The sequence below is a fragment of the Oryctolagus cuniculus genome, chromosome 4, assembly GCF_964237555.1.
Source record: "Oryctolagus cuniculus chromosome 4, mOryCun1.1, whole genome shotgun sequence".
Taxonomy (NCBI): domain Eukaryota; kingdom Metazoa; phylum Chordata; class Mammalia; order Lagomorpha; family Leporidae; genus Oryctolagus; species Oryctolagus cuniculus.
Window position 1 is genome coordinate 130610195 of NC_091435.1, and position 27957 is coordinate 130638151.

Genomic DNA, 27957 nt, shown 5'->3' on the forward strand with positions numbered 1-27957 from the left:
AGCCCCTGGGAGGCTGCGGTGGGAGTTCATGGAACTGGGCTCCTGCCTCTCACATGGGAGACAAGGATTGAGGTCATGGCTCCTGGCTTCAGCCCTTCTCCATTACGGGCATTTTGGGAGTGAACCAGAGGATGGGAGCTTTCTCTCTCTCACTCTTGCTCTGTGTCTCAAATCAGTTACGTAAAAGAAAAAAGAATGCAAATACATAGACCTGTTCTGTTCACTGCACAGTAGTAAGAGCCTGGTGAGTGGTCACAAAATAAAAGGGTTATTCAGAAGAAGTGTGAGCATGTGGAAATTACCCCAGCAGCAGAAGTACCTTATAGAGCTAAACGTTCCTACCATAATTGGTGGGGGGCCTCGTAGTCACCTCCAAATTTCCCATCAGCTTTCCCCCATGAGAACTTTGCAAGCGCCAGTGCACACCTGAGTCATCTCGGAACCTAAATAGAAAAAGCCGACCACATTTTGCTCTGCAAATGCACGCCGTTTGCCTGATAGCAGAAGCTGCCTGATTTGCAAAACCACACAATGTGTAAGGTATAGAAAAAAGGGCGAGAGCTTGTGTCTGCTCGCTGCGGGACTTCTCCTTTTCCTCAGCAATGTAGGGGAGCTTGGATGCTCACCTGTGAGGTTTTGCTCTGTTTTTTTTTTTTTATGACTCACCCTGATATTTGAAGGAATGAAAGGGTTATTCAGCACACCCCCAGTCTGTAAAGGTTGGGGCAGATCAGATGGGCTAAGGAGCAGCGTCCTGGCTGAGATACGCCGTCGTGACTCAGTGGGTGGGGGGAGGAGGAATCCCTCACCCAGCACATGTGGTAGATGACTCATAAATCCGAAGATAACAAAAGGCTGGGCTCCCCTCTCCGCCAGGCCACAAAATCACCCATTGTACAGTAGCCCTGGAGCACCGTAGCAACACATGCAAGGGCAAACACACCTGCAGCAACTCAGTTTTGCACCCATGTTGACTGCCCACAGAGTGGCCGCTCTGTGCTGACTGCCCTCCTGATGGAGAAGGCTCTAGGTCACAGTGGCCAAGGTACAAAGGCTACCTTTCTCCCGTTCAAAAGCCCCACTGGAAGAAGGAAGAAGAAAGGAGGACTGGAAAAACCAGCCAGGCAGCCTGGAAAGGTCACTGAGGTGGTTCCACCTTCAGGCCTGCCCACTGCCTTCCTGCCTGCTGTCAGGCTGCCCGAGTCTGTGGCTTTGCTCCTGTTGTTTTTAATTAACACAGGCCAACTCCATCAGGAGTGCGAGGATGTAACAGAGGAAGCAAAAAGAAATTTCTCTATATACCAAAGTAAGAGCGGATGGGGCAGTATTATTAGGAAAATTATCCCGAGATGTCTCTGCAGAGAGTAGCTTTCCCTCTTTGTTTCAACACCTCCCTAACTAAATAACTAAATAACTTTAAATAACCTGCACCTAACTGGCTAGAACATGTCGAAGGGCAAGGGTGAGGATCTGACCCTTCCAATGCCAGCCCGCAAGCCCCAGGTTGGGGATTGGTGGGTGGTAACTGCGGGGCTGGAGATGGAAGGAAGAAAAATATATTCCAATCATTACGTTTGAACAACTCGAGTTTTAAATTAAAAGTGGAAAACATGGGGCTGGTATTAAGGTGTAGTGGGTTAAGCCACCACTTGGGGCGCCAGCATCCTCTATTGGAGTGCCATTTCCTTTCCTGCTTACTCTGCTTCTGACCCAGATTCCTGCTAACGGTGCCTCGGAAGGGAGTGTTGGATGGCTGGTTGCCCACGTGGGAAACCAGGATGTAGCTCCTGTCTCCTGGCTTCCGCCTGGCCCACCCCTAGCTGTTGTGGTCATTTGGGACATGAGTGGGAAACACCCGGGACATTATTTGTTCTGGCCCTGCCAAGGCAACCACAGGTGGGACTCGAATTCAATAAATGTACAGCAGGCTAATTTTTCAGTTGATAATTTATGGCCAGCAAGTGATGTTATAAGTATCCAGATGGCCCTTGGCAGAAAAAAGGTTCTCTCCTTCCCTGTCTGTGTCATTCTGCCTTTCAATAATAAATAAATAAATCAAGAGAGAAAGAGAAGGAAAGGGAAGGAAGGAAGGAAGGAAGGAAGGAAGGAAGGAAGGAAGGAAGGAGAGAGAGAGAGAGTATGTTTGGATGCTCCCACATGGGTAGCAGCATCCCATACGGGTGCCGGTTCGAGGCCCGGCTGCTCCAGTTCTGATCCAGATCTCTGCTAATGGCCTTGGAAAAGCAGTGGAAAAGTGGCCCAAGTCTCTCTCTGACTTTCAAAATAAATAAATAAACCTTTAAAATAAAAACAAGTGGAAAACATTCCATTTTCTCCAATAACAATGAAACTGTGAATGATTTCTTTTTCTTTCTCATCCCTATTCTGTCCCCTTTATGCGACAAAAAGGTGGAAGTGGAATAAATAGAATGATTTAATCTGTTTCCCACGAGCTGCTAAGGGAAGACGTTCTGCAAAGTTCGCCCGTAGGATTCAGGACTTTGTCACAGGCCACACAAGTCTCTGCCAGGATGCTCATCTAAGCTCCTTCAAGAGTGCAAGCAGGAGTCGGGCAACACTGGGAGGAATCAGACCTGGAGTTAACAAGGGTTCCGACAGTAGGCTTTCGGCCCAGTGATGAAGACCGAGGAGTGCCTGGGTTCCATTCCCGACTCTGGCTCCTGACGCCAGCTTTTGCTAATGCAGAGCCTGGGAGGCAGTGGTGATGGTTCAAATACTTAGGTCCCTGCTACCCATGTGGGAGATCTGGATTGAGATCTGGTCTCCAGTTCCTAGGTTGGCCCCTCTGCCATTGTGGGCAGTAGGAGAGCCAACCAGCAGGTGGAGTCTCTCTCTCTCTCTCTCTCTCTCTCTCTCTCTCTCTCTCTCTCTCTCTCTCTCTAGCGGAACAAAAGCGGTGTGTGGGGGGGAATCCAGAGTGTGTGCTGACGTTCTCAGATGTGTGGCCTTGAGCAAATTAGCATCAGCTGCTCCCTCAGCTGTTAAAGAGAAGCAGTTAGCAGTAGTATCTGCCGTGTAAGACTTCCGCAAAAATACTTAAAAGCATCCACTCTGACAAATACTGAGCACTCAATAATTATTAGTTACTTGTATTTTTTACATTTCCCACAGCATCTATCCAGAAACGCAGGTTCAACCATGATACACTTTGACACTGAGGTAAAGGTCTTACTACACCAGCTGAAGGTCCCACCTCCCTGCTCACCCATTACACGCCCCCCAGCAGCAAGTCCTACTGCACCCTGGGAATGCATTCTCTCACTCTGAGCTTTAGCTCCTTCTGTGTCTTCCCATCTGCACCGCTCCAACAAAGCTGAAATCCTGCCCCGGGGAGGGTTTGGTCCGGAGCTGCCTCCTTACATTCAGGATAAAGGCACTCTCAGAGCCCTAACAGTAGCCGCCGCCACACAGTGCAGGAGACCCGTACCACAGGGGAATGACACCTATGCCTGCTACCTTTTCCAAAATTGAGATGACTCCTACCAATTCCATGCATGGAGTCTTTCTAGATGCCCCTTCTGAGATTACACTTCAGGCCTAGCAGGACGCACGACTGTTACTACTCTGCTTGGAACACCTGCTTCCCGCACTGGAGTGCTAGGTTGGAGTCTCCACTCTGCTTCCGGTTCCAGTCTCCTGGTAGTGTAGACCCCAGGAGGCAACCAATGATGGCGCAAGTGGTTGAGTCCCTGCCACCCACTTGGGAGACCTGGATAGAGTTCTCAGTTCTTGCTTTCTGTTGGGCCCAGCCCAGGCTGTTGAGAACATTTGGGGAGGGACCTAATGGATGGAGCTCTGTCTCTTTGCCTCTCAAATAAATAAAATGTGATTTATTTATTTTTTTGTAGGCTCTAATAGCATATTTCTTGGACCTATTTTATCCATGGGTATTCACTAGTATTAATTTTAAGTATATGGGGCTGGCATTGTGTTACCCATATGGGCATCGGTTCAAGTCCCAGCTGCTCCATTTTCCAATCCAGCTCCCTGCCAATGTGCCTAGGAAAGCAAAGGAAGATGGACCAAGTCCTTGGGCCCCTGCCACCCACATGGGAGATCCAGAAGAAGCCCCTGGCTCCTGACTCCTGGCTTTCGCCTGGCCCAGACTGGCCATTGTGGCAATTTGGCGAGTGTCTCTCTCCCTCCCTCTGTAACTCTGCCTTTCAAATAAATAAATCTTTTCAAAAATAACTCAAAAAAGTTTAAACATTCACTAAAATGTCCTAAAACAGCTAATATTTAAATGAACCTTATGATATATCTCATATATGACATATTTGACACATAGCATACTCACTTAACCCTTAATACCCACCTATAAGATGAGTATTGCCTTTATTCCACTTCTACAGATGAGGAAATTGAGGCCCAGATAAGTTTTTTAAGAACTTGCCCTTGCGGCTGGCGCTGTGGTGCTATGGGTTAAAGCCATGGCCTGAAGCACCAGCAACCCATATGGACGCCGGTTTGAGTCCCAGCTGCTCCACTTCCGATCCAGCTCTCTGCTATGGCCTGGGAAAGCAGAAGATGGCCCAAATCCTTGGGCCCCTGCACCAGCGTGGGGAGACCCAGAAGGAAGCTCCTGGCTCCTGGCTTCGGATCAGCGCAACTCCAGCCGTTGCGGCCATTTGGGGAGTGAACCAGCGGATGGAAGTCCTCTCTGTAACTCTCTTTCAAATAAATAAAAGAAAAAAAAGAAACAAACAAAAAAAGAACTTGCCCAAAGCCACAGACATCAAGGACACAGGCACCATTTTTCACCCAGTTGACAACCTGTTGTTCTAACCTCTGTCCCACAAAGACTACCCAATTCCCAACTAAGCAGCCCGTTCCCTTGACTCAAGCAAGTGTGCACAAAAGTAATTTAACCCGAAGCACATCTTAACCATTCAACGAACACGGGGTTCACGCCGGGCTGCCACGCCTCCAGAATCGCTTCCGCGGCGAGGCCGGTCCTCACGCAGCGCCCACAGTCTTCCTGAGCCTCACGACGCACCCTAGATGATCTCCAACTCTGCTTTAGCCTACGCTACCCCACCCCCGAACTGCTATGCAAATTAAAGATGCTCGGGTCACCAAGGCATCCTCCCCGTCAGCTGGTCACTGAATAAGGGGGGGGGGGGGTTTCCTGTCCACCCCTCGAGACAGGACCACCGAGTAGCCCAACCCCGGCCTTAACAGTCCAGCACTAGGTCCGGTGCCGGCTGCAGACCCCCTCCGAGCCCCTGGTCCCGACCCCGCGTTCCAAGCGCGACAGCCCGGCGGGCTGCGTCGCACGCCTCCCCCACGCGCTGGTGACTCAACCGAGGGAAGAGGACCTCTGGGTTTTTCCGACATGTCCCCGGCGCCCGCGCCCCGCCCCGCCAGCTCGCGTGCCGGCCCGCCCACCGGCCACGCCCCCGCGCGCCCGAAGTTGCCCCTGTGGTTTGAGGGTGGGGAACGGGACGGCTGGGCTACCCGGGGTGTGGCCACGGGACGCCGGAGGTCGGCCCTCCTTCCCGGACCGGGAACCGCGACCCCGCGCGGCGGCGGCGGCGGCCGGGGCGAGCGGGGCGTGCTCCCTGCAGCCCCAAGCAGGAAGCGCCCGCACTGGGCGGCCCCCTGCGCCGCCAGCTGGAACCGGGCGGAGCCCGCGCCGGGGCGCAGGGTGGCTCTGCCAGTCCCCGCGCGCCTGGGCGGCCGCACACGTGTCCAGGCGTCACGTCCGCGCGCGCCCCCGGGGCTTGCGTCAGCGGCCGCTCCAGAAGCTGCTGGGCTGGGTTCTGCGCGCCGCTCGGGGTCGGGGCCCGAAAGCCGCCGGGAGGGAGGAAGGCACCGCGCCGGGTGGGACGCACAGGGCTGTGCGGATCGCCCGGGGCCGCGGAGGGCGTCGGCGCGGCCCAGCCCATCTCCCACCCGCCCACCGCCCGCCTGCCGAGAGCCGACCGTCGCCGTTGCCCGGTCCGGGGGCTGGGCGCCGTGGCGTTGCCCCGGAGCCTGCCGCCCGCGGGGCGCGCACCGCCTTGACCCGGGCGGCCCCGCGGCAGGCAGGCGCCCGCAGTTCCATGGTGGGCTCCGAACGCGATGAGCCGCCCGTCCTCCACCGGCCCCAGCGCTAACAAACCCTGCAGCAAGCAGCCGCCGCCGCAGCCCCAGCACGCTCCGTCCCCGGCTGCGCCCCCGGCCGCCGCCACCATCTCGGCTGCGGGCCCCGGCTCGTCCGCGGTGCCTGCCGCGGCGGCGGTGATCTCGGGCCCCGGCGGCGGCGGCGGCGGCGGTGGCGGTGGCGGCGGGGCCGGCCCGGTGTCCCCGCAGCACCACGAGCTGACCTCGCTCTTCGAGTGCCCGGTCTGCTTTGATTATGTCCTGCCCCCCATCCTGCAGTGCCAGGCCGGGCACCTGGTGTGTAACCAATGCCGCCAGAAGTTGAGCTGCTGCCCGACGTGCAGGGGTGCCCTAACGCCCAGCATCAGGAACCTGGCTATGGAGAAGGTGGCCTCGGCGGTCCTGTTTCCCTGCAAGGTAAGCCCGGGGACCTGTCGGCAGGCCCTGAGAGGTGGGGGGCATCTTTCTTGTTTGAAGGGGTTGGGGGGGGGCAGTGTCTACCCTACGTCCACTCTTCCCCCGAGCCGGCCTGTCCACTTCGGGAGTCACTCTGGGTTGATTGACATTTGCCCGGACACTGAACCCAGAAGGATTGGCCCTCTCGCTGCTGGTGGGAACACATCCTAGCCTTCCGTGCCCTGTGCCTGCGTCCTCAGCCGACATGTGCTCGGGTGTGCTCGGTACGGCTGGGCCGCCCAAGTAAAACTTGAACTGGGTGGCTCACCGTGGGGACCGGGGAGGGAGGAAATGGGCGAGCTGAAGGCAGCATTTACCAGCACTCGGCTTGGCAGCGCTCGTACAGGATTCCTCATGCGCCCCGCGCCCCCGGTCTGCACACCCCTGACACGTGGGAGCTCCCGGGAGTGTAGCTAAAAAAAGGGCGCCCGAGCCTGTTTTCCTCCTGCAACCAGAAAGCCCTGCAAGCCACGCCTTCCCCTCTGCTGGCCTTCCCCGGGACTGAGGAGTTGTGGCTGCGTTTTTGTACTGAACAGGGTGAAAACGAGGCCGACTGGGAACTTGACAAGGGCTCCTAGGAGCTGTGTTACAGTCTTTGAAGCCCAGCATGTTATTATTACTTTTTTTTAAGTTACCAAACCACAGACCAGAAAAGTTAAGTCCAGAAAGACCAAGACCCCTCCCTTCCTTTCCCATCAGCGTTGGGTTTGGTGAGGGAAGACTTTTTAAACCATGCTTCTATGCATCCTCACAGCTAAATATAGAGCCCTCCTTGTGTGTGTGGCCGAGGAGTTTTTAATACCCACACATAAATTTTGCTCCAAAAATGACTTCTGCAACCTGGTGTTCTTAATTGATGCTATCACATGCTGTTTAATGCCTGAGCCTAGCCCAACCTTAATGCACTTGAAATGGCTGCATAGTAGTGCATTGTGTGGTCATATTATAACATCTGTTTGTCTACGGCCATTACTTTAGAATCCCCAGGAGCAGTTTCACACACTTACCTGTCTATAATCATTGAACCTAGAGCTAGACCATAAAGTTAGTCTTCTAAACTGAGAAGTGGAAATAATGCTGTTAAAAGTTAACTGTTCTGCCTCTTTGGCCATTTAGGCTGCCTTGCATATCTCTTTGGTACTATTTTTTTTATAGGGCAAGAACTCACTTTTAAATTAAAAATAATCCACCCGAGAATTCAGACTTGGAACTCACATCAGTAAAATGAGTGATCTAATTTGGTCTCCTGCCCTGCAACAAATCAGGATTAAAATAGCATATTCAAATAAGGGTTTGAATCAGGGTTTGGACGATGGGTTTCTTGCAAGCTTAATAAGTTACTTTGCTTTCAGTCCTTCATATAATGCACACTACCTCCCTCAGCCCTTCATTTCTCATAAAATTTAAATAAAATACTTTCATAGCTTTCTTAGGGGAGTGAAGAGTGTGGCAGCCTAGTGATTAAAGAAGATTGGGTGATAGTTGACATAGAGTGGGTATCTTATGTTTGAGGTGTGTGTGTGTCTGTGTTATGGGGGTAGGAGTATGCCCCATGGGATTTCTGGGGAGCCACTGTCTCATACTTTCACTTTTCTGCAGGGGTGGGGTATCTTTTCTCTGCCAAGAGTGTTGGATATTTATAACATCATTCACGGGCCACACAAAATTATCAGCCTAAAAATCAGACTATTATAGTTTTATTGAATTTTTGAGTCCCACCTGGTTTTGCCTTGGTGGGGCCAGACTGAGTGATTTCAAGGGCCTTATAGGGCCCATGGGCAGGCCATTCCCCATCCCTGGTCTAAACCTTCAGCGGCTAACAGAAGAATTGGCTTTGACAGAATTTTATTTCACACGTGAACATTTGATATGTCAGTGTTCAAAATTTAATTTTAAAACACAACCATGGGAGAATTATGTTGGTCCCAAGAGAAAAAGAAGAAAACCGTGGTAACATGATGCATGGAGCGTGGAGGTGCAGTTTCTGGATCTAGAACTGTGGTTCCTGTTGAAGCATATGCTCTTTCCTAATGTGTAGCAGGCGAGTGAAGTCGTTCTTCAAGAGTGGTTCTCTTGGGAATCAGGAATAGTAAGCCTTTTTTTATAAATCATTGATTTTCCAAGTCTCTATAAGAATGCAGTTTGGCAAAGCCATCACTTGGCAAGCTGAAATTAAAAAGGGTCAGCCATTCTCCTACAGACCAGAAACCAGGCTTCAAACATTATCGTGGGGTCACTGTGTGTGTGTGTGTGTGAGAGAGAGAGAGAGAGAGAGAGAATTTATAAAGTTGAAGTGTGCATGCTTCATCTTTGGTTGACCAGTAATCCAAGCTATTGGTAGGGCAACTCGGCCTGGCAGTATAGATAAACTAAACTTGGATATATACAGAGGCCCAGCAGGCAATCAAGACATATTTGTGTAAGAGAATCAGATGTGAGAGAATGAGACGTGATGGGGAACAGTAAGGCCTGTGTTACGCTTATGTCTTGTAATTTTATTTAGTTACTATTTATTTGAAAGGCAGAGAGAGATGGAGACAGAGAGGTCTTCCATCTGTTTGTTCACTCCCCAAATACCCACAACAGTTGGGGCTGGATCAGGCTGAAGCCAAGAGTCAGGAACCCGATATGGATTTTTCACATGAGTGGCAGGGACCCAAGTCCCTAAGCCATTACTGCTGCCTAATAGGGCAGGAAGCTAAATTGGAAACAGAGTCAGAACTTGAACCCAGGCACTCAGATATGGGACAAGGGCATCCCAAGCAGTGTGTTAACCATAGCACCAAACACCTGACCCACTGTGTCAAACTTAAAACCAGGGAAATCTGTGTAGCTAGCTAGCCCGTTGGCTCGCAGTTTGAGGTTCCTGGAAATTATAGGAACTGCCATGTCACTGTCCCTACCAGTTCTCAGAATCTCTCTCGTGAGCTGGCTCACGCCAGCAAGCCAATGTTGGGTAAAGTTCCAGGGCCCAGGTCTCCAGAGCTGCCGGGCACTGCTCCTGCTTGCCTGAGAGCCCTGTGGGCATCGTGATTTCATCATCTGTAAAAGAAGGGTCAAACTTCTGGACTTCGAAGGACCTGTCGTGTCCAGTGTCCCATGCAAAAAAAAGTGGTGTTGTGGGACATTACTGGGTGCCGCTGTCGCTAACTACTTTATGCCGACCAGGTTTTATTAGTTTGCGCTTTTGTCACTAAACAGAACCACACCTGTAGAATGGTTCAGTGTCAGTTGACTTGTCTAGCCACACAACTAGGAAGCAGGCCAGTCTGTGAACCTGCATCCCGGACCTGGACATCCTTTGTATTATTCCTTATGACATAGCGAATTTTTTTTATTTGACAGGTAGAGTTATAGACAGTGAGAGAGAGAAAGGTCTTCCTTCCGTTGGTTCACTCCCCTAATGGCCGCTACTGCCGGCGCTGCGCCAATCCGAAGCCAGGAGCCGAGTGCTTCCTCTCAGTCTCCCATGCGGGTGCAGGACCCAAGCACTTGGGCCATCCTCCACTGCCCTCCTGGGCCACAGCAGAGAGCTGGACTGGAAGAGGAGCAACCGGGACTAGTACCCGGCGCCCCAACTGGGACTAGAACCCAGAGTACCAGCACCACAGGTGGAGGATTAGTCAAGTGAGCCACAGCGCCGGCCCCAACATAGCGAATTTTGAATCTGAGTTTATACAAAAAGGCCCCACGTCATAACTCAAGACTGACACCAGTAATAAAACCATCTGCCTGGGTGAGTTCACCAGATGGGCCTCTGGTGGAACCATCCCAATAGGACAACCTATATGTTAACTATGAAATTCACTGACAAGAATTTTGTAGGGCATGTGGAATAGGCAGGTGGTGGTGGAGCGGTCACAGACCTGATAGTTTCATCCCAGTCTGAACTGGTCATGCTTTAGCCGACCTGTCCAACAGTGGATGTTTTGCCAATAGCCACCTTACACAGGTGTAGGGCCACTATTGAAGGCCAGAGTGCTGCCAGCACCTTTGACACAGGGTACCTGTGTATTATAAGCTCAGGTCTCCTTTTGTAAGCAGCATGGCTGTCTTCCACCTGGGGTAGTTTTAGTCTATCCTATGACTTATCTCATACCTGGGAACTTTTTGACATCCTGTACCTCTGTCTCGGGCTCCCCCCTCCCACCTTGGTGGAGTGTAGGCGTAGGGGAAAGTGAAGGTTGACACATATTTCAGTACAGTATATTTTACCACTCAACAGAATATTCTGATGCTAGCCAACTGTTTCTCTCCACATCTGTGGGAAGTGCTAAACCACTCTAGCCTATCTACTGTGATACAATTTTCTTTTCTACTTTCTTTGTCTTCTCTGAAAGTTTCTAGTACATCTAGAATATCTCCAAATAATCATTGCATTGGAAAGCCTTAGCCAGCCAAGTCTTCCCTGTGATTAGACTGTGATCATGTTGCTTTGTTTTTCCTCCCAAAAACCAAGTCAGGTCAGACAGCACAGTGAAGAGTTTAAAAGACCCTCTGGCTGGCTTCCTCTAGTCCAGTGAGACCAACTATAAAAATACCAGCAGGGACTAGTACCAAGGGGGCGGGGGGCATCTGACAAAGGGCCTCAGGGCAATGGAGACCATGGGTAGAGATCAGGTACCACCTCCGAAGAGGGCAGCCCTGGCTCAGCCGCAGCAGATTGATAGGAGTGAGGGGCGCATGTGGCCATGCCGAACCTTCAAAGTTTTTCAAGAAATCCAGGAATCTGGATCTTTTTGTGTTAAACATCTCAATTTTTTCCCCTTCACGCCAGCCTAATTCAAGTTCACAGCCAGCACTTACAGGCCAACCAGACATATGGGCCAAGTTCCAGCTGCCAGAACAGAGCCTCTGATCTGGTTCTCATTGAACTCCTATCTGAACTTTGCGGCCACGATAGGGCCCAACCATAGGTGATTTTTGTAGCTTTTCTTTTCATCTTTCTTTTGCCAAGAGAATATTTATTCTAACCATCAGGAGACCTGAACTGTCATCCTGGTGATTAGAGGTTTAACTTGGTACCAGTCAGTCTCTTTTTTAGGCCCAGAGGGTTGGACTCAATGATTATACCAACATTCTTTCTTACTCTAAGATTTTACAATCTAGCAGGTGGTCCCAGGGAAAAAAATTCTAGCCAAGAGACAGAAAAACTGGGTTCTGGTGCTGGCTTTGCATCCAGTCCTGTACTTCTGTGAGCCTGGTTGTCCATCCATTAAAGAGAATGGAGCCACATGGCTGGTGGTGTGTGAGATTAGGCTCTGAGTGCTGTGGAGGGTTCTGCTTTCTGACATCAGACAGAAGATGAGTAGTATGGGTGGCTGGATGGTGATGGGTGGTCACCTAGAAGGCTGAAGACTAGCCAGTCAGCAGAAACAGTGTCTGGGATCTCTTCACAGCCTCCAAACAACATTTCCTTTGGAAATTGTCCCTGCACTCCTCTCTGCTTCATGCGACTGACCAGGCTGGTCCATAGAAGCAAAGAATGAGCTGGCAAGGACAAGAGGCTCAAGACTTTAAAGAAAACTGACAGTACAGCTTTTCATTATGGAATTAAGAACAGAAGCGCTGGAATGTGTTATACAGCAGTACTGAGGTTTAATGCTGATTCTACACACAGCGGGGCACAGGTCATCATGACCTGGAGCTGGCATACATCAGGTTTGTTGAAGTGGATCCTTCCTACAACCAGAATGGAGGCTCACTAATGGTGCAGCAGGTCTGGCCTATAAAATACCAGCCTGAGATTGGATTGCTTCCTCCCATTCTGTGTTTTGAAGTCCCATAGAAAGTGGGACAAAGAAAGACCTCACTGTAAAAGATCTTAAGAGCAAGACTTCCTTGTGCACCTGGCAAGGTTTGTGAGACAGGGCATTTCTTATTCAGAGGCAATAGGGGTTCATAGTAGGTATGCTTTTCCTGAACCAGCTGCTGTGGGTTGCTGGTGAGTTGCACAGCCATGGTCCTGCCTGGAATATTTGCATGTAGCTCTGCTCTGGATACCTCTGAAAGGAAAAAAGGAAGTTTTCCTAACTGTACCTTGAAGTTGTAGGGTATGCTGGCTAAAGCTTAGGAGAGACAGAAGTTCACCTTCACCCAGATGCCCATCTTTCTCTACTAGTTTCCTGAAAATTAGAAACCTGTTTTCTTCATTTCCAGTTGGGTAAAGATGTTATGTGATGATTTTTAGACCACAGAGTCTGTTTGGGGCACATACCCCTGTGTTAAGTGAGTGGGCCTGTGCGCTCTCATCAACCTCTGAATTCATAAAGATAGGTCTTTGGGCTCCCTCCTACTCTCGTAGATTCAAGGACAGGCCCTGGCCATGCTGTTGGTCCAGATATCTACTCTGTCCCCACTGTGCATAGCTGGTGACCCCTGCAAACCCACCCAAGTCACCATGGTTTGTTGGCAACATGGAATGATGGTAGGGTTGTTAGCATCAGCAGTGCCCTGGCACTAAATATATGTGCACAGTTAGAAGCAGACCGAGAACATATAGCCAAGGTCTAAGGTTAAGTCCAGGCATAAACTTGATATACAGACGGGGCCAGCACCATTGCGCAGTAGGTTAATCCTCCGCCTGTGGTGCCAGCATCCTCTATGGGCGCTGGTTCTAGTCCTGGCCGCTCCTCTTCCGATCAAGCTCTCTGCTGTGGCCTGGGAAGGCAGTGGAAGATGGTCCAAGTGCTTGGGCCCCTGCACCCGCATGGGAGACCTGGAAGAAGCCCCTGGCTCCTGGCTTCAGACAGACGCAGCTCCAGCCTTTGCGGCCATTTGGGGAGTGAACCAATGGAATGAAGACCTTTCTCTCTGTCTCTCCCTCTCACTGTCTGTAACTCTGCCTCTCAAATAAAAAATAAAATCTTAAAAAAAAAAAAAAAGAAATACAGAAAAAGGAATCCTGCTTTTTTTCCTCCCACAGAATTTCATAGAGTTGTGTAAGATGTCCCTGACTCTGGCTTTTCAGTGATGAGACTTTTTGCCCCCATTTCTTTAATGCTTTTAAAAGGGAAAACTTGGGTAGGTTAAGCAATATTACAAAATACATGCATTTTAAAGCTTGTTCATTTTTAAATATAGAACATATAAAAGGTGCTAAAAACATTAGAAGTCTCTATAAACACCTTCCCCAGGAAAAAAAAAAAAACAACTATAACATTTTACATATAATCCTTGCAAACTCATCTCTACATCATTGGAGTTTTTCACTTGGAAAAAGAAAGAAAAGCAAAGCAGGTGCAGCGGGAATCCTGTTGTACACATTGCATCATGACCTGGTTTTCCCCCACCTAGCACATTGTGTCTGCTTTTCTACACTGATCCATGTTCCTTTGAAAGTCCTGTTTAACCTCTGCATAGTATTGTAGTTCCCTATCAGTATATCAGTACTAGTTATTTAATCTAGTTTCTGTTTATGGCCTTTTAAATTGCTTTTTTTATTTTTTAAATTTCTGTTTTTTCATCTGAAAGGCAGAGAGAAAGAGAGATTTTCCATTACTGGTTCACTCCCTGAATTCCCACAACAGAAGGGCTGGGCCAAGCTGAAGTCAGCAGGCACCGCGTAGAACTCAATCCAGGTCTCCCACAGGGGTGGCAGGGACCCAAATATTTCAGCCATGCTCTGCTGCCATCCCTGGTGCACATTGGCAGGAAGCCGGATCAGAAGTGGAGGAGCCAAGACTCAAACCAGGCACTCCGACAGGGACGCAGGCATCCCTAGCAGCTGCAGCAGACACCCACCTCAGGTGTTTTGTCTCCTGACTGCGGTTTAAAAAGGAAAAAAGAACTGTTGTAATTGAATCTATGTGCATAAGAAAATAAGTACTTCCCAATATTTCTAGAAGTTGGATGATAGAACCAGAGGGTATATATAGGCAGAAATCTAAGCTTCAGCTAGTGCAGGCCAATTGCTTTCATTCCTGGAATCATTTACAGCTGAGTACCCATTTCTTCCCAGCATCACCAACACTGAGTGTTACCCTTTCCGCTTTCCTCAAGGCTGCTGCCTGCCTTTTCTCTCTAATGGAACCTCAGGCCAGAACTGGCCACTGCCGCCACTAACTTGTAAGCATACCCACTGTTGCCTGGAGTCTCCTGCAGCCCCAGGCCGAGTCCTTCCCAAACCAGTCGCCTCCACTCGCAGCCTTCTGTGTCTGCTGGGACACAGGTAAGCACAGTGTTAGGCCGTCACAAAACACACCAAACACCGGAGTAAGGGAAAGGGTTTATTGGGGAAAACCAGCAGGCTGGAGGGAAGGGGCGAAGAGGGGAAAAAGGAGAGAGAAGGAGAGTGTAACGGAGAGGAGAGAGTGAGAGCGAGCAGGAGAGGAGAGGAGAGAAGAGAGCGAGAGAGTGAGCAGGAGAGGTGAGAGTGAGTGAGCAGGAGAGAAGAGAGTAGAGGAGGAGGCTAGAGAGAGAGCCTTGTGTTCAGGAGCAGGTCCTTTTAAAACTTTGCTGGAGGGCAGGCAGGGAAGCAGGAGTAGCGAATCCCATTAGAAAGAGGGTGGAGCTTGACGCCAGTGGTTGGGCCACATGGCCACCTGGCTTCCAGCAATGGTGGCGTGGGGCTAGGGCCTAGGATGTAAATCAGGGTGTAGATCGTGCCATAGATAAAACTGCGCCATTTTCCTAACACTCGGGGCATGCGCGGTCCGTGAGAGAGGAAGGGATGCAAGCTCTTGAGGAGGTTATGTGGGGAGGCCAGCGGCGCCATTTGCAGAGGACGCTGCTCGCCTGCTGGCTCTCCAAAGGAGGTGGGATGCGGTTAGCGTGCCTCCTGAGGGATCTGCCCGACATCAGGCAGTTTGCAAGTTCGGGGGGCAGCAACTGCAACCTGGGCCTTGTTATTACCCCTGCTGTGTCTTTTCCACTACAGCCTCCTGCCCTTCCTGCGGACACCCCTCCCCGCTCCCGCTCCCCCGTGTGGCAAGGCAGGACCCTCTTAATCGGGGTGGCCAGGTAAAATACAAGAAGCACAGTTATATCTGAGCTGCAGGTAATTTCTTGGAGGAAGGGGAGTCTAAGCAAGGCATGGAGTCTTAGTTGCGAATCTGTGAATTCGGCCGCTTTGATTGAGAAAGACAGACTGCTGAGGGCCAGAAGGCTGTTTGGAGAGCTGTCCCGGAGTAACAGTGACTGCTGGGCGGGGAACGGTCCTACAAGAGGCTGCAGCTCCCGCCCGCTCTCCCGTCCCAGTGCTTGTGTTGCCCTGGATCTGCCCTCTCAAGGGATCTCGCCAAACTGGTGCTCGCAGACAGCGTGCAGTTGCCTGCCAACTCTGGCTGCGGGCAGATGAGAAACATAACGTGGTCAAAAGTGGACTTCTGTGTGGAGTTGCTAAGAGGGAAAGTAAACCCTAGCCAGCCCAGGGAGTCTGTAAGACCAGAGCCACCTGCCCCTCGGGGCAGGACGGTCTCAGATTTCTGACACAGGAGTCTTCCACAGAGACCACCACTGAGGAAGAAAGCTATGTGCAACGGGTGCACTGTCACCTTCCTCGCAGGCAAAGTGGGTGAATGTTTGAGCCCAAGATTTTAACTAGAACCACCTTCCCAGCAGAGGGTGTGCAAAGTGTTTTCTAGTGTGACCACTGCTTGGTGACAGTGTTGGCCAGCTCTGGGGCACAGTCAGCTTGTCTTGTGTTACTACTGTCTATGCATTCACAGTTGTCTCAGGGCCCTGCCTTGTACGGGAGGTGAGGTATTCACCATTTAGGTGAAAATACACTAAGCTTCTTCTTAGCCGAAGGGTGCTAGACAGGTGCAAGTAAGAGTGAGTGCTAGCATCATTGTACTCCCATGGCCAATTCTGGATGTGCTTGTGTCTCTTACACACTGTTAACAATAGTCATGAGGTGAGTCGCAGGCAGAGGTGACTGGGAGGCTCAAGGGCACACAGGACACCATGTCCTTGAGTTCTAATCAAGTGGTTACAAACATTTCAAGCCAGCAAAAGGACAACACCCGGCTGGTTCCTGATCTGCGTAAGATTTCAGAAGAAAGAACACTCTCACCAGATTCACAGTGCCTAAACAAAACAAAATAACATTTTTCTTAGATGATTTCAAGGTCTGTTGCATTTTTTTTTTTTACTGGGAAGTTCCACAGTAAGACTGCTCATAATAAATTAACCTGGTAGAGAACATTCAGTCCTCTGCAGATAGAACTAACATGTATTCATTTATCAGCAAATATTGTGAGGGCAAGAAGCAATGAATCAGCGAATCAATAAACAAAATTAATAAACTCATAAATAAACTGGGAAGCAACCTGTGATTGTTCAGTAGTGTCTCGGGCATAGGTGGAGATTTTTAATCATGAAAGAACAACCATAAATCGCTAAAAGTCCTTTGAAAGAACGGTAAGATTATGTGTGACTTCTGTCTGAAATGTAAGTTTACCTATACTAGGTTTAGCTGCAACTTCCGTTGAACATGTCTCAAGAATACTGAGAAGATAGAAACTCCAACCCTTAGCCTGCTAAGTATGTGCCGGTCATTCATACAGTAGACTGTCAGGGACTCAGCCTTCCACTTGAACTCATAGAACTCGGCTTCCCTTTCTGTGTTCACCTCCCTAGTGCTAGAAGAAAGGGAAAAAAAAAAAACCTGTGTAAGAGAAAGGGGGCTTGGGTAAATCTCACTCCCAGAGCTCATCTTTCCCATGGAGTCTGGGATCAATAGGCATTGACCTTGGACCACTGTGGGTGGTCGATAATGAGCCTGCGGTGGCCAGACTTTGTCAGAAGGATCAGAGGACATTGCAGAACGCTGTGTCTTCTCTGGGGGCCAAAGAAGTGCTGGTTCTTCTAACAATCCATGTCTTCATTGCAAGCTTGTACCAAGTCACTAAAAGTTTCAAAGGGCCTAGAGTCAAAGAAGCACCATGAAACTTGAGTTGCTTTGACCTGTAGAGATATAAGACTATTTTTTCTTAGAAAAACACTTGATGCAACTTAATTCAGTCAGCTACCTCTGCATGAGAAATTTCTATCAAATAAAGGATAAATATACCAACTCAGTCCTGGGATTATTTAATGATTCTTTAATATATTTTTTGTTTTGTTATGCCTTGACTTACACATCAGTTGCAGTAAGACTCCAAAATAAATTCTGAAGAGCCTTTATCAAGATTCCCCACTATTTTCTTCCCCCCCCTTTGCTTTATCATTTGTGCTCTCTCCTCTCATATTTTAAAACCATGTGAATATAAACTGCAAGCTCTTGCCTTTTTTATTACATACCTCACAGTGTTTCTCCTATAAACAAGGACATTGTCTCATGTAATTACGGTACAGTTATCAAAATCAGGAAACTTGACACGCACTAGATACTATTATCTAATCCACAGACCATGCTCAAATTTCAGCTGTTGCCCCAGTAACGTCCTTCGTAGCAATTTTTGGTTTCCTAGGCCAGGGTCACGGATCTCATTTTGCCATCAACATGCATTTTGTGACCATTACAGCGTCTGTGGACAAAAAGAGGACTCTGTTGAGACAAGGTCATTTCTTGGATTTTGTCCAAAAGGATATGAGCATCACCAACAAAATATGAATTGTGCTTTGTTTTCTTGAGATGTTCTCATGTGAGGCACTGGCAGATACTTTGCTCGTACAGTTCAGCTGTCTCCTAGGAGGTAAGCCGATCGAGGGAGGGTGGTCCCCCGAGAGGAGTGTGCATCTGGTGCCTCTGAGTGTTGGCGGCCACGGTCCAGTAAATTATCCTTGAATTGCGTGGAATGGGGTTGAATTAAATAGATTAAATGAATTGTTCCAAACCATTCCCTCACACCCTGCCTAAGAAAGGTTATTTTGCTTATATACTCATTGCCTAAACAAATACAATGTGACTGTGTTTATTAGGGAAATAACAGGTGCCCTGTATTTATGCTCTGACGTATCTCATTGTATGTATTTGTACATAAAGGGTTCCTATGTCAAAGAAGGGAAACACTTTACCCCAATTCCAACATAAATACAACCTTCGAATCCTGTATGTAGGATAAGAATGGGAACTGCCTGCCGCTCTCTGCAGAGACATAAAAACGAGGCACCAGGTCACGCATTGCCTTTTGGGGCAGAACGTGTTTGCACACGACTTTTGAGCAACGTGAAGTTTCTCAAGACAAGTCAGAAATACGATTTCAACATTTCTCCGTTTCATGTCCTGCTGAGCCGTTTTCCCCCTCCTCGAATCCTTCTTTAGCTTTGAGCTTCTGTGTGTGTGTTTTCCTTGGAGAGGTTGACTTAAAACTAAGCGGGATGAGCAGATCCTCTCCCTAGGGAGCAATCTCGTTTATAGCTGTGAGCAGGTCCCAGAACACACTGGAGGGCTGCTCTCTACGGAGCCAGCAGGAGCCGTCTCGGTAACAACGGGCTACAGCTAAGAGCCTGGCGCCACCAGGAAAGCCCTCCTCGGCCCAAACACACAACTCCTCTGACCCCTTCTTCCCATGTGGTGGGGCGAGCCCTCGCCAGAGGATGAAAAGCGAAACCTCGGGACCTTCTTGCCAGGTGCCACAGAAAGTGGGGAGGGCCCGGCAGCCCGATCCTGCGGGGAGAGGTGTGGCTGCCACCTTATTCCTTAAGGAGTGGCACCTCAAGGGCTGGTGTGCTCCTTGCCAACCAAGGAAGAAGCCACTGTTGGAGCCTCCTTCAAAGGCCGGGTGTCTGTGGGCTGGGGCTTGGTGTGGGGGTAGCCAGTGGGAATCACCGCTGTTCCTTTTTCTCAAAACGTGGGTTCTTTGGTTTCTGAGGGACATGGGGCTGGGCTCCAGGTGTGTTAGGCAGTAAGATGGGTGGAACTGGCTTTCTGGTCTACCTCCTGGTCTGCAGTGGATCCAGTACTGGTGTGTGTCGGGGCTGGCGCTCCCCAGGGGCCCTGCTGGTGCCTGTTGGGCTGGGCAGGGACCAGCTGCACCTGGTCGCTGGCATGAGCCCCTCCTGCAGCTGGCAGTGTGGCTGCCTGGAAGCCAGGCTCTGTCAGTCATGGGAAGCAGCATCTGTGGTCCTCGCTGGGGCCGTTTGGTCCCCTAAGAGACATTTGGCCTTGGCTGGAGGCCCTTCTGGTTGTCACAGCTGAGGGTCAAGAGCGGCTGCTACCGCCTTTAATGCATAGAGGCCACAGTTGCTGCCAGACATCCCCCAGTGCACAGCACAGCCCCGCAACGGAGTGAGGGGCCCCAGACGGTTAGTAGCCGGGGAGATACACCGACTTGTCGGCCAAGGCGTCTTATCCCCACTGTCTCCTCCACTCACCCTGTACCAGAATGAACTGGAGCAGCTCCAGCTGCAGTCCGCTTTGTCCTTACCCCTTCCTCCTGAGCCGGCCCCTCCTGCTTTTACAGCGGTATCACTGATGTACAGTTTTCCACTTCGTAGCCAGAGCTACGTCCCAAGATTTCCCCAGCAGATGCCTGAAACTGGGTAGTTCCAAACCCTACATGTGCGTGTTTCCTCTGCTGAGCACATCTAGGATAAAGTTTGCTTTGTAAAGTATGCACGGTGACCGATGAGCAGGAGTAGAATAGAACTGTCACAACGTGCTGAAGGAAAAGCTATGTGAATGTAGTCTGTTTCTTACAAAATACACTGTCACCCTTGTGTCCATGTCAGCCGATACAGTGCCCACAGCCTGAGTTGAAGGGAGCTGGATGGTGCAGGCACTGGGGTGTGGCGTTCGCTGCTGTGGGCCCTCTGTGGTACATCAGAAGGAGGCTCCTGGGCCGTCACTGTGTTAATACGGGGCCAGCAGTGGATATAGCATGGAGACCCCGACCAAGGGGATGACCCACTCAGGGATTTCATCACGGTGCTCAGAAGGGCGTGTAGTTTAAAACTTGTGAATGGTTTGCTTCTGCAACTTTCCATTGAATATTTTGAGACCACTGTTGGCAGCAAGTAACTGAAACCACAGGAATGAAATCGGGGCTAAGGGGGCCTCCACATTTGGGTTGTTTATCGTTGCAGTGCGTGGCCCTTGCAGAGGCTGCAAGGGCAGGAGCCACAGCTGGTGCCCTCTGTGTGCTCTAAGACAGCCCTGGCAAGCCTCAGAAACCTTTGGAGCTTTTCAAGAAGGCACAAATCCAGGGCCAGGGACCAGTGGGATCTGCCCTGGCCACTCGGAGGCACAGAGAGAGTTTTATGCAGGCTTAGAGAATTTGCAGACCGTGTGAAGCCCTCTCTCTGGTCCCTGAATGGGAGCCCCGAACCAAGACTCCTGTAAGCATGCGTGGGGCCCAGGGATGCTGAGGGTTTGGGTCAAGTTTAGGTCTTTTCTTTGTGGAGACCGTCTCCAACCAGTCATCATGAAAGTGGCATGAGGGTGCAGGAAGACACTCCCGTACCCGGGATGCAGAGAGAAGGGAGAGGTTGGCATTAGAGCTCAGCTTGTTCAGAAAAGAGAGTGAGCACCTAAGGCGTTCAGAGCTGTTCACCTAAGTCACAGCCGCGGCAGCAGGCTCTGTTTTCACAAGGTCATCGTCCACACAGAAGCCAGGCAGCACCCTTTCTGCTGGTGTAATTTGGGCAGGTTCCCTCTTCCCTGTATTTGGCTTGAAGGAAGAGCTGAATGTGGGACTTGTAAGGCAAACCAAATACTTCAGAATATAAATACCACTGCTGGGATGGGAACGGTTCTAAAATGATTGCAAGAAGAGAAACATTTGTTGTCAGCGTTGAGTTGGTGAATGTGGGGCGGTTGGAGGCTCTGGGAAGGGGTACAGTTTGTACGTTCCGGTGTTGCCCTTCGCCCAAGTTCATCTTGTTCCCGGGATCGCTTCTGGGCAGCTGTGGTAAACAACCCATTCTGAAACGTCTTCAGGTCGGGATCTTGAGAGCCTGTGGCAGTCAGAGAAGCTGCGAGCCCCTGGGCTGGGTCTTGGCTGTGTCTGAAGAGGGCGTGTGTGTTTGTTTGTGTACGTGAGAGAGAGAAAGAAAAAACTCCAGGCAGAAATGCCTCACCCACCCTGACCATCAGCGGTCTCTATATCCCTAGCCACAAACTGGATTTTAAACACAGTTAATGGTAACTTGTTTTTTTCAGGCCTTTTAAAGAAGAAACACGAAGTATAAATACACTGGGGTAAATAAATTTAGTTCCCTCTGATTGCATTTTTTACACCCATGCTTTCAAAATTAGCCCATGGTTCAAAAACATGAGCAAGCCGTTCTCATCGGCAAAGTCAACAACTGTACAATTTCTGTTCAAGATTATAATCTGCTTTCGGGTGGGGAAGGTGAGGGCAGAGCAAGCTGCCATAGTCTCTTTGAGCCATTCTTCCCGAGTAGAATGCAGGCTGGTGCGCCCCTTCCACAGCTGTGACTTGGTATCTGGTGTGGAGAAGGTGCTGAGTACCTCCATGTTGCTAGCAATAAAGTCATCTGTAAAGATCAGAATTTGGGGCCAGGCATTGGGTTCAGGGGATAAAGTGCTTCTTAACCATTGGAGTACCAGGGTTCGAGTCCTAGCTGTGCTCTGGGTTCCAGCTTCCTGCTAATGCACACTCAGAGAGGCAGCAGGTGACAATTCAAGTACTTGAGTCTCTTCCACCTATATGAGATTGGATTGAGTCCCTGGCTCCTGGCTCTGGTCTGGCCTAGCCTAGCTTTTGGCATCTGGGGAGTGACCCATCAGATGGGATATCTATATATCTGTCTGTTTCCCTTTTAAATAAAAAATTATTTAAAAAATGCATTATAATTTGACTTACTTAAAGTTTGTAACGGGGTTCTTGGGAGCAGCTTCTCTGTAATACGGCCTCATTCGGAAGGGGAAACTGAGATGTAACGTGCACCCTACATCCAAGTGGTGCTTGGAATAGACATAGTCTATGGCAAAACTTGACTCAGTAGAAACCTTGTGCTGATACAGAAATGCGGGCCATAACTAACAGGAGTGAAGTCCCAAGGATATTCTGTGCTGGTGTTGGCCTTAAGGAAAGAGCCAGAGTGAATTCTAGTGACACTAGTTCTTTTGTCTCCAGAATCAGAGCAGTATTGCTAACCTTCCAGGGCCAGCAGTTGCAACAGTAGACAGTAGGTGGTGGTCTTGAACTGGCCGTAGCATGTGCTACCACCACTGTCTGGGAGGAAAAAGGGCCTGGTTGATACAAAGTCGCCAATTATTCCAGGTAGAGGCAGTGATTGTCAGGTGTAATCGGAATGTCCCTGGCCCAGGAGCTCATCTCTGCGCCCTGGATCATCAGCCGGGAAGCCAGAGCAGTGGACTTGAGCAGCCACATAGGAAAGCAGAGCACCATCTAGAGAAAGACAGAGCCTGGAGCTGGCCAGAGTCCCCCACTCCGCAGCGTGTCCCAGTGAGAGTGGCAAAATCCGCCATCAGTGGAGGGATGGAGGTCGATGCAGTTAACAGGGTTAGCCGCAGAAAGAGCTTGTCAGGCAACAGTCAGACCCAAAGACCTGGCTTTTAAAGAGAAAAGGCCCCTGGCTATAAAGGAGAATAGAGGAAATGGAGATTCTTAAAATGCCACTGTCCTCCATGCACTTCTGGACGTGGTTTCAGATCCACTGTAGGCCTCACACATGGCATCTCGGTGACCACGGTGAAGAGCGAGTGACTCACGTAGTGAATGACGCGTCTGCAGTGGGCCTGCCTGTGTGTGTGCTTCGTTGGCATGTCAGCACGTCATCTTTGTTTGGATTTATAAAGCTAGTAGTGTCTGTTGTCAAGACCCGATTTAAAGTGATACATGTTTAAATAAGTCCTGTATAGGAGGCTTCCCATTCTTAATTTTTCAGTGTGAATTATTTATATACTGCACATTCTAGAGAATATTCCTGCCTCCAGGATAGATGTTTGCCCTCCTAGGAGGGGGTAGGCATTTGATGTAGCGGTTAAGACACTGCTTGGGATGCTCACAACCCGTATCAGACTGTGTGGGACTGAGTCCCAGCTCCACTCCCAATTTCAGCTTCCTACTAGAGTGGACCCTGGGGGCAGGGGTTGATGCTTGCATCCCAGTCACCCACGTGGGAGACCCAGTTTGAGAACAAGGATCTTGGCTTTGGCCCAGCCCAACTCCTGGAGTTGCCGGCATTTGGAGAGTGAATCAATGAATAGAGGAAATCTGTTTTCTTTTCCTTTGTTTCTTCCTTTCTTTTCTTTTTTTCCTTTCTTTCTCTCCTCCCGCTTGTCTCTCTGCCTTTCAAATAAAATATAATTTTAAAAAGTTTATAAGGGCATTATGACATAAGGCAGCAGGGTAAAGAGAAGCAAACACAGATATGAGGGTTTGGGGGTTTCGTTTTGCTAGCAATTGGATGCAGCATCTTAGAAAAAGGACCTGGCCCCTCCCTTACTTGGTGCCTTCATGTCTCGGTGGAAAAGGGCGGGATCCGAGTACAGAAGCCAGACAGTTCACCTGCTGACCTGCAGCCCAGGAGTAGAAGACTGACATCTAGTTTAACCTGAAAAGGTGACTCAGGTTTCTTAATTCTTTACAAGACAGCAGCACTGTACTCTGGGCAAGTATCTGCTTGTGGGCTGATCTCCATCTGGTACCTAGGAATTAACATTGTCATTTTTGTGAGGGCTGGGAGCAGAACTTGAATTCCTTCCAGTGTGGACTATTGTCCTGGCGGGTGCTATTTATCCACTGGGTAGGGCAACTCAAGAGCAAGGGAGAGGAAAGGTTTTGTCCCTCCTCTAGGAAAGCAGTGTCAGAGGGACAGATTGACCGTGTCAGAAAACTCGTCTAGTTTCCCTTCCTTTTGGGCCTGTGGTGGGAATCCAGCATACGTAGTTGTGAACAGATGTGCACTTGAACTTGAGGAAGTGGTCTTGGGAAAGTTCTGTAGGCTTTGGGAGGAGGGTTAGGCTCTTCTCATTTTGCCTCCACTGGCTGGAATCAAACTCACAAGCACACTACTGAAAGTTCTTGCCTGTGTTTTTTTTTATTTGTCTGCTTTTTCAACCCAAAAAGTATGGGCAAAGGCCCTCAAATCGAAGGCAGGTGACGTTTCCAGCAGTGTATAGGGGTCTCCAGCCTTCCTCTGTCCTGGCCTGGTCACTCCAGTCGTCAAGAACAAGGAGCTACAGGGTGGCTTCCCCCTGGCCTGCCTGCCAGCCACCAGCTTGAGCCTGGGGCAGTGGGGGGACAATAGAGAGAAGTACACTCTCTTCAAAATTGTCTTTGTGCACAAAGAGTCCAGGTAGTAAGCGGGTACTTCCAAAAGTTTGTGGAAAGCTGAATTCAAGAGAAGTTTATTTTGATACAAGAAAGTTTAAAGTCCACATATATGAAGACTCTTCAAAAAGTTCATGAAAAATGCATACTATGAAAAATAGTATGTGCATCTCGTTCAACATTTTTGCACCAAAATATTTTTTTTTAATTCTTTTGAAAGGGACACAGAAAGAGAGATGTTCCATTTGCTGGCTCACTCCCTAAATGCCCACAACAGCCGGAATTGGACCAAGCTAAAGCCAGGCTCCAAGAACTCAGTCCAGGTCTCCCACATGGGTGGCAGGGACCCAAGTACCTGGGCCCTCACCTGCTACCACCCAGGGCATGAATCAGCGGAAAGCTGGACTCAGCGCTGGCACACAGACTTGACCCTGTGCACTCTGATACACGGCCCTGTCATCCCAGGCAGCGTCAGCTGCTGCACTGAACATCTACCCCAAACTTCATTCTATTTCTCCATGAGGTTTTCAGGCATCCTCATGTAATCATTCTTGCCCAACCCACTGTCAAGCACTTAATCTCTTCAAAAAAAATGTCATGGAAAATGAAGGGAAGGTCTGGTTGATTCAAAAGTTTTGTTTGAGATGTTTAATAGTAAGAGAACCTAGTTCTCATCTTTTTAACAGTGTTGCCATAGGGGTAATGGAAAGCAGCATATTTCTGGTTCAGGAAATGCTCTTGATTTTCTGTATATCAATATTGATGGTAAACAGGAAGTTAGACTTTTAGTCTTAGATATTTTGCTCAGAATAGAGGGATACAGGTCAGTGTTTTGGCCCAGTGTGTTAAGCCACCGCCTGAGCCACTGGCATCCCATGTGTATGCCAGTCAGAGTCCTGGCTGCTCCACTTCCTATCCAGCTCCCTGCTGATGTACCTGGGAAGGCAACAGAGGATGGCCCAAGTGCTTGGGCCTCTACCACCCATGTGGGAGACCTGGATGGAGTTCCTGGCTCCTGGCTTCAGCCTGGCCCAGCCCTGGCGACTGCCGGCATTTGAGGAATGAGCCAACAGATACAGGATCTCCCTCTCTGTCTCTGTCTCTCTCACACTCTGCCTTTCAAATAAATAAATCTTTAATTTAAAAAAAAATACAGGGATTTTCAAAAAGTTAATGGAAAATGCATACTGTGAAAAAGCTATGCATGGATTTCAAATGTGTTTGCACCAAGATAATCCTACCTGTTAATTCCACTTTCCGTTGACTTTGTGCCTTGCCCACCTTCAATGGAAGCCCAGGAAACCTGAGTGGCTACATAGTCACAGGGACTTCTATGCTGGGAAGTGGGGAGAGGACCTGGGACTCAGTGTTTCTCTTTGTGTCTCTGCAGTATGCCACCACGGGCTGCTCCCTGACCCTGCACCACACGGAGAAGCCAGAACACGAAGACATCTGTGAATACCGTCCCTACTCCTGCCCTTGTCCTGGTGCCTCCTGCAAGTGGCAGGGGTCCCTGGAAGCCGTGATGTCCCATCTCATGCACGCCCACAAGAGTATCACCACGCTTCAGGGAGAAGACATCGTCTTTCTAGCCACAGACATTAACCTGCCAGGGGCTGTCGACTGGGTGATGATGCAGTCCTGTTTCGGCCACCACTTCATGCTGGTGCTGGAGAAACAGGAGAAGTACGAAGGCCACCAGCAGTTTTTCGCCATCGTCCTGCTCATCGGCACCCGCAAGCAAGCTGAGAACTTTGCCTACAGACTGGAGTTGAACGGGAACCGGCGGAGACTGACCTGGGAGGCCACGCCACGCTCCATCCACGACGGCGTGTCCGCGGCCATCATGAACAGCGACTGCCTCGTCTTTGACACAGCCATAGCGCATCTTTTTGCAGATAACGGGAACCTTGGCATCAACGTGACCATCTCCACGTGTTGCCCCTGATTCGCCGGGTGGCTTTCCTAAACCGTTGAGATGACCTGGGCTTCGTGCTCTATGTTTAATAAAGATTTTTACAGATGTTTTAGCCAATATGTCTTCGCAAGTCAGAGCCCGCCATCAGCCGGTGTTTTTTGTTTGTCGACCAGCAGCGTCCCATCCCGACAGAGGTCCTTACAGGGGGATGCAGAGGGCTGGCCTGTTAACAGGAGGCTCCTCTGTGCTGTCAGGTCACTCCGTTGTTAACTTGTGTTTACTTCCTGAACGACACGCGACAGGTGGCTCAGGGCTCCCCAGACCAGGATACGAGGAAGCGGAGGCACCTTCCCGCTGCCTCCCTCCATCTGTCCCTACACATTGACAAAAGCACATTGATTGTCAACAGATTCCTTAATCTGACTTCTACTTTTGAGGGGTAGGAACTGTTTTCATGCATTTTAAACCAAGTCGCTCAAACTGGATGGCTGACCAGAATCATCTGGAACCCTCATCCTAAAAATGGTGATGGGGGGAGGCCATGAATGGAACCGTCTCGTCACATAGTAAAGTTTGAGGATTAAACTGTAGACACAAGGGTCCAGGTTTTAAAGGTGCTTTAAGGTTGCCCTCTGCTGATACTGTTGGTCTTTCTACTGTTTCACTCTCCAACCGCCCCCTGTCCTCAAAAATAGAGCTATAGATCCACGTGAACACACTCCTGGGGTTGGTCACTCTTGGGTCTGGGGAGGGCTGCCTAGGAAAGGCATGGCCAATGAGAGTTCTCCGTGATTAAGCACAGATGACCTGTCTTCCCAGCAGCCTTCCTTGATGGTAGCTGGTATGAAAGACTAGGTTGGTAGAGTTGGAAAAGCGTTATAAACACACCATATGCTTGCTATTTAAAGGGATGTGTTGGTTTGTTTTTTTTTTTTTTTGCCACATTCACTTTAGTTTTGTAATAAATATTTTCCAAAAATGAATGTTGTCCTCCTTTCTCCTAGTTGGATAAGATGTAACTATTGGGCAGCTCCTGTGTGCAAGTGCAACTAAACCTCATCATGCCCTCTAGGATTGGAGCCAGCTCTGTCCCCAAAGGAGGAAGCAGCCATTTGTCAGAGGTCATGGTGTGTGGGGCAGGGGCAGCACTGGAGCCCAAACTCACATCTCAGAAGTGTGGACAGCAGTGGGCCCTTCTGTGGGACAGTGCCAGGACCCCTGCAGGAGGGGTATTACTCCCGCTGCACAGAATCAGGGAGCTGGGTGGGTGCTGATGTCCACAGTACTGAGCTTGATCCAGGGTCCCTCAGTCCCAACCCTCAGTTCTCT

General features: G+C 49.8%; 1 protein-coding gene and 1 long non-coding RNA gene across 2 annotated transcripts in view; one reads left to right on the plus strand and one right to left on the minus strand.

Annotated features, from left to right (window-relative positions):
* Nucleotides 1–5513: 5513 nt before the first annotated feature.
* On the plus strand, nucleotides 5514–27611 carry SIAH2 (siah E3 ubiquitin protein ligase 2). Its single transcript, XM_008266327.3, has 2 exons — nucleotides 5514–6522; nucleotides 26101–27611. Exons 1-2 carry the CDS (start codon nucleotides 6085–6087, stop codon nucleotides 26656–26658), a joined length of 996 nt encoding a protein of 331 aa, XP_008264549.3. The 5' UTR covers nucleotides 5514–6084; the 3' UTR covers nucleotides 26659–27611.
* The window catches only part of LOC127482878 (uncharacterized), a 51336-nt gene continuing 36890 nt past the window's right edge, over nucleotides 13512–27957 (minus strand). The window contains exon 3 of the long non-coding RNA XR_011388133.1: nucleotides 13512–18032. This is a non-coding gene — a long non-coding RNA (uncharacterized lncRNA). The remainder of the gene's footprint in view (nucleotides 18033–27957) is intronic.

Bases quoted from the DNA above. Each gene is read 5' to 3' on its own strand.
- SIAH2 (XM_008266327.3), top strand. From the start codon at position 6,085: ATGAGCCGCCCGTCCTCCACCGGCCCCAGCGCTAACAAACCCTGCAGC. The intron at 6,523-26,100 runs GTAAGCCCGGGG...GTGTCTCTGCAG, and splicing joins CGGTCCTGTTTCCCTGCAAG to TATGCCACCACGGGCTGCTC.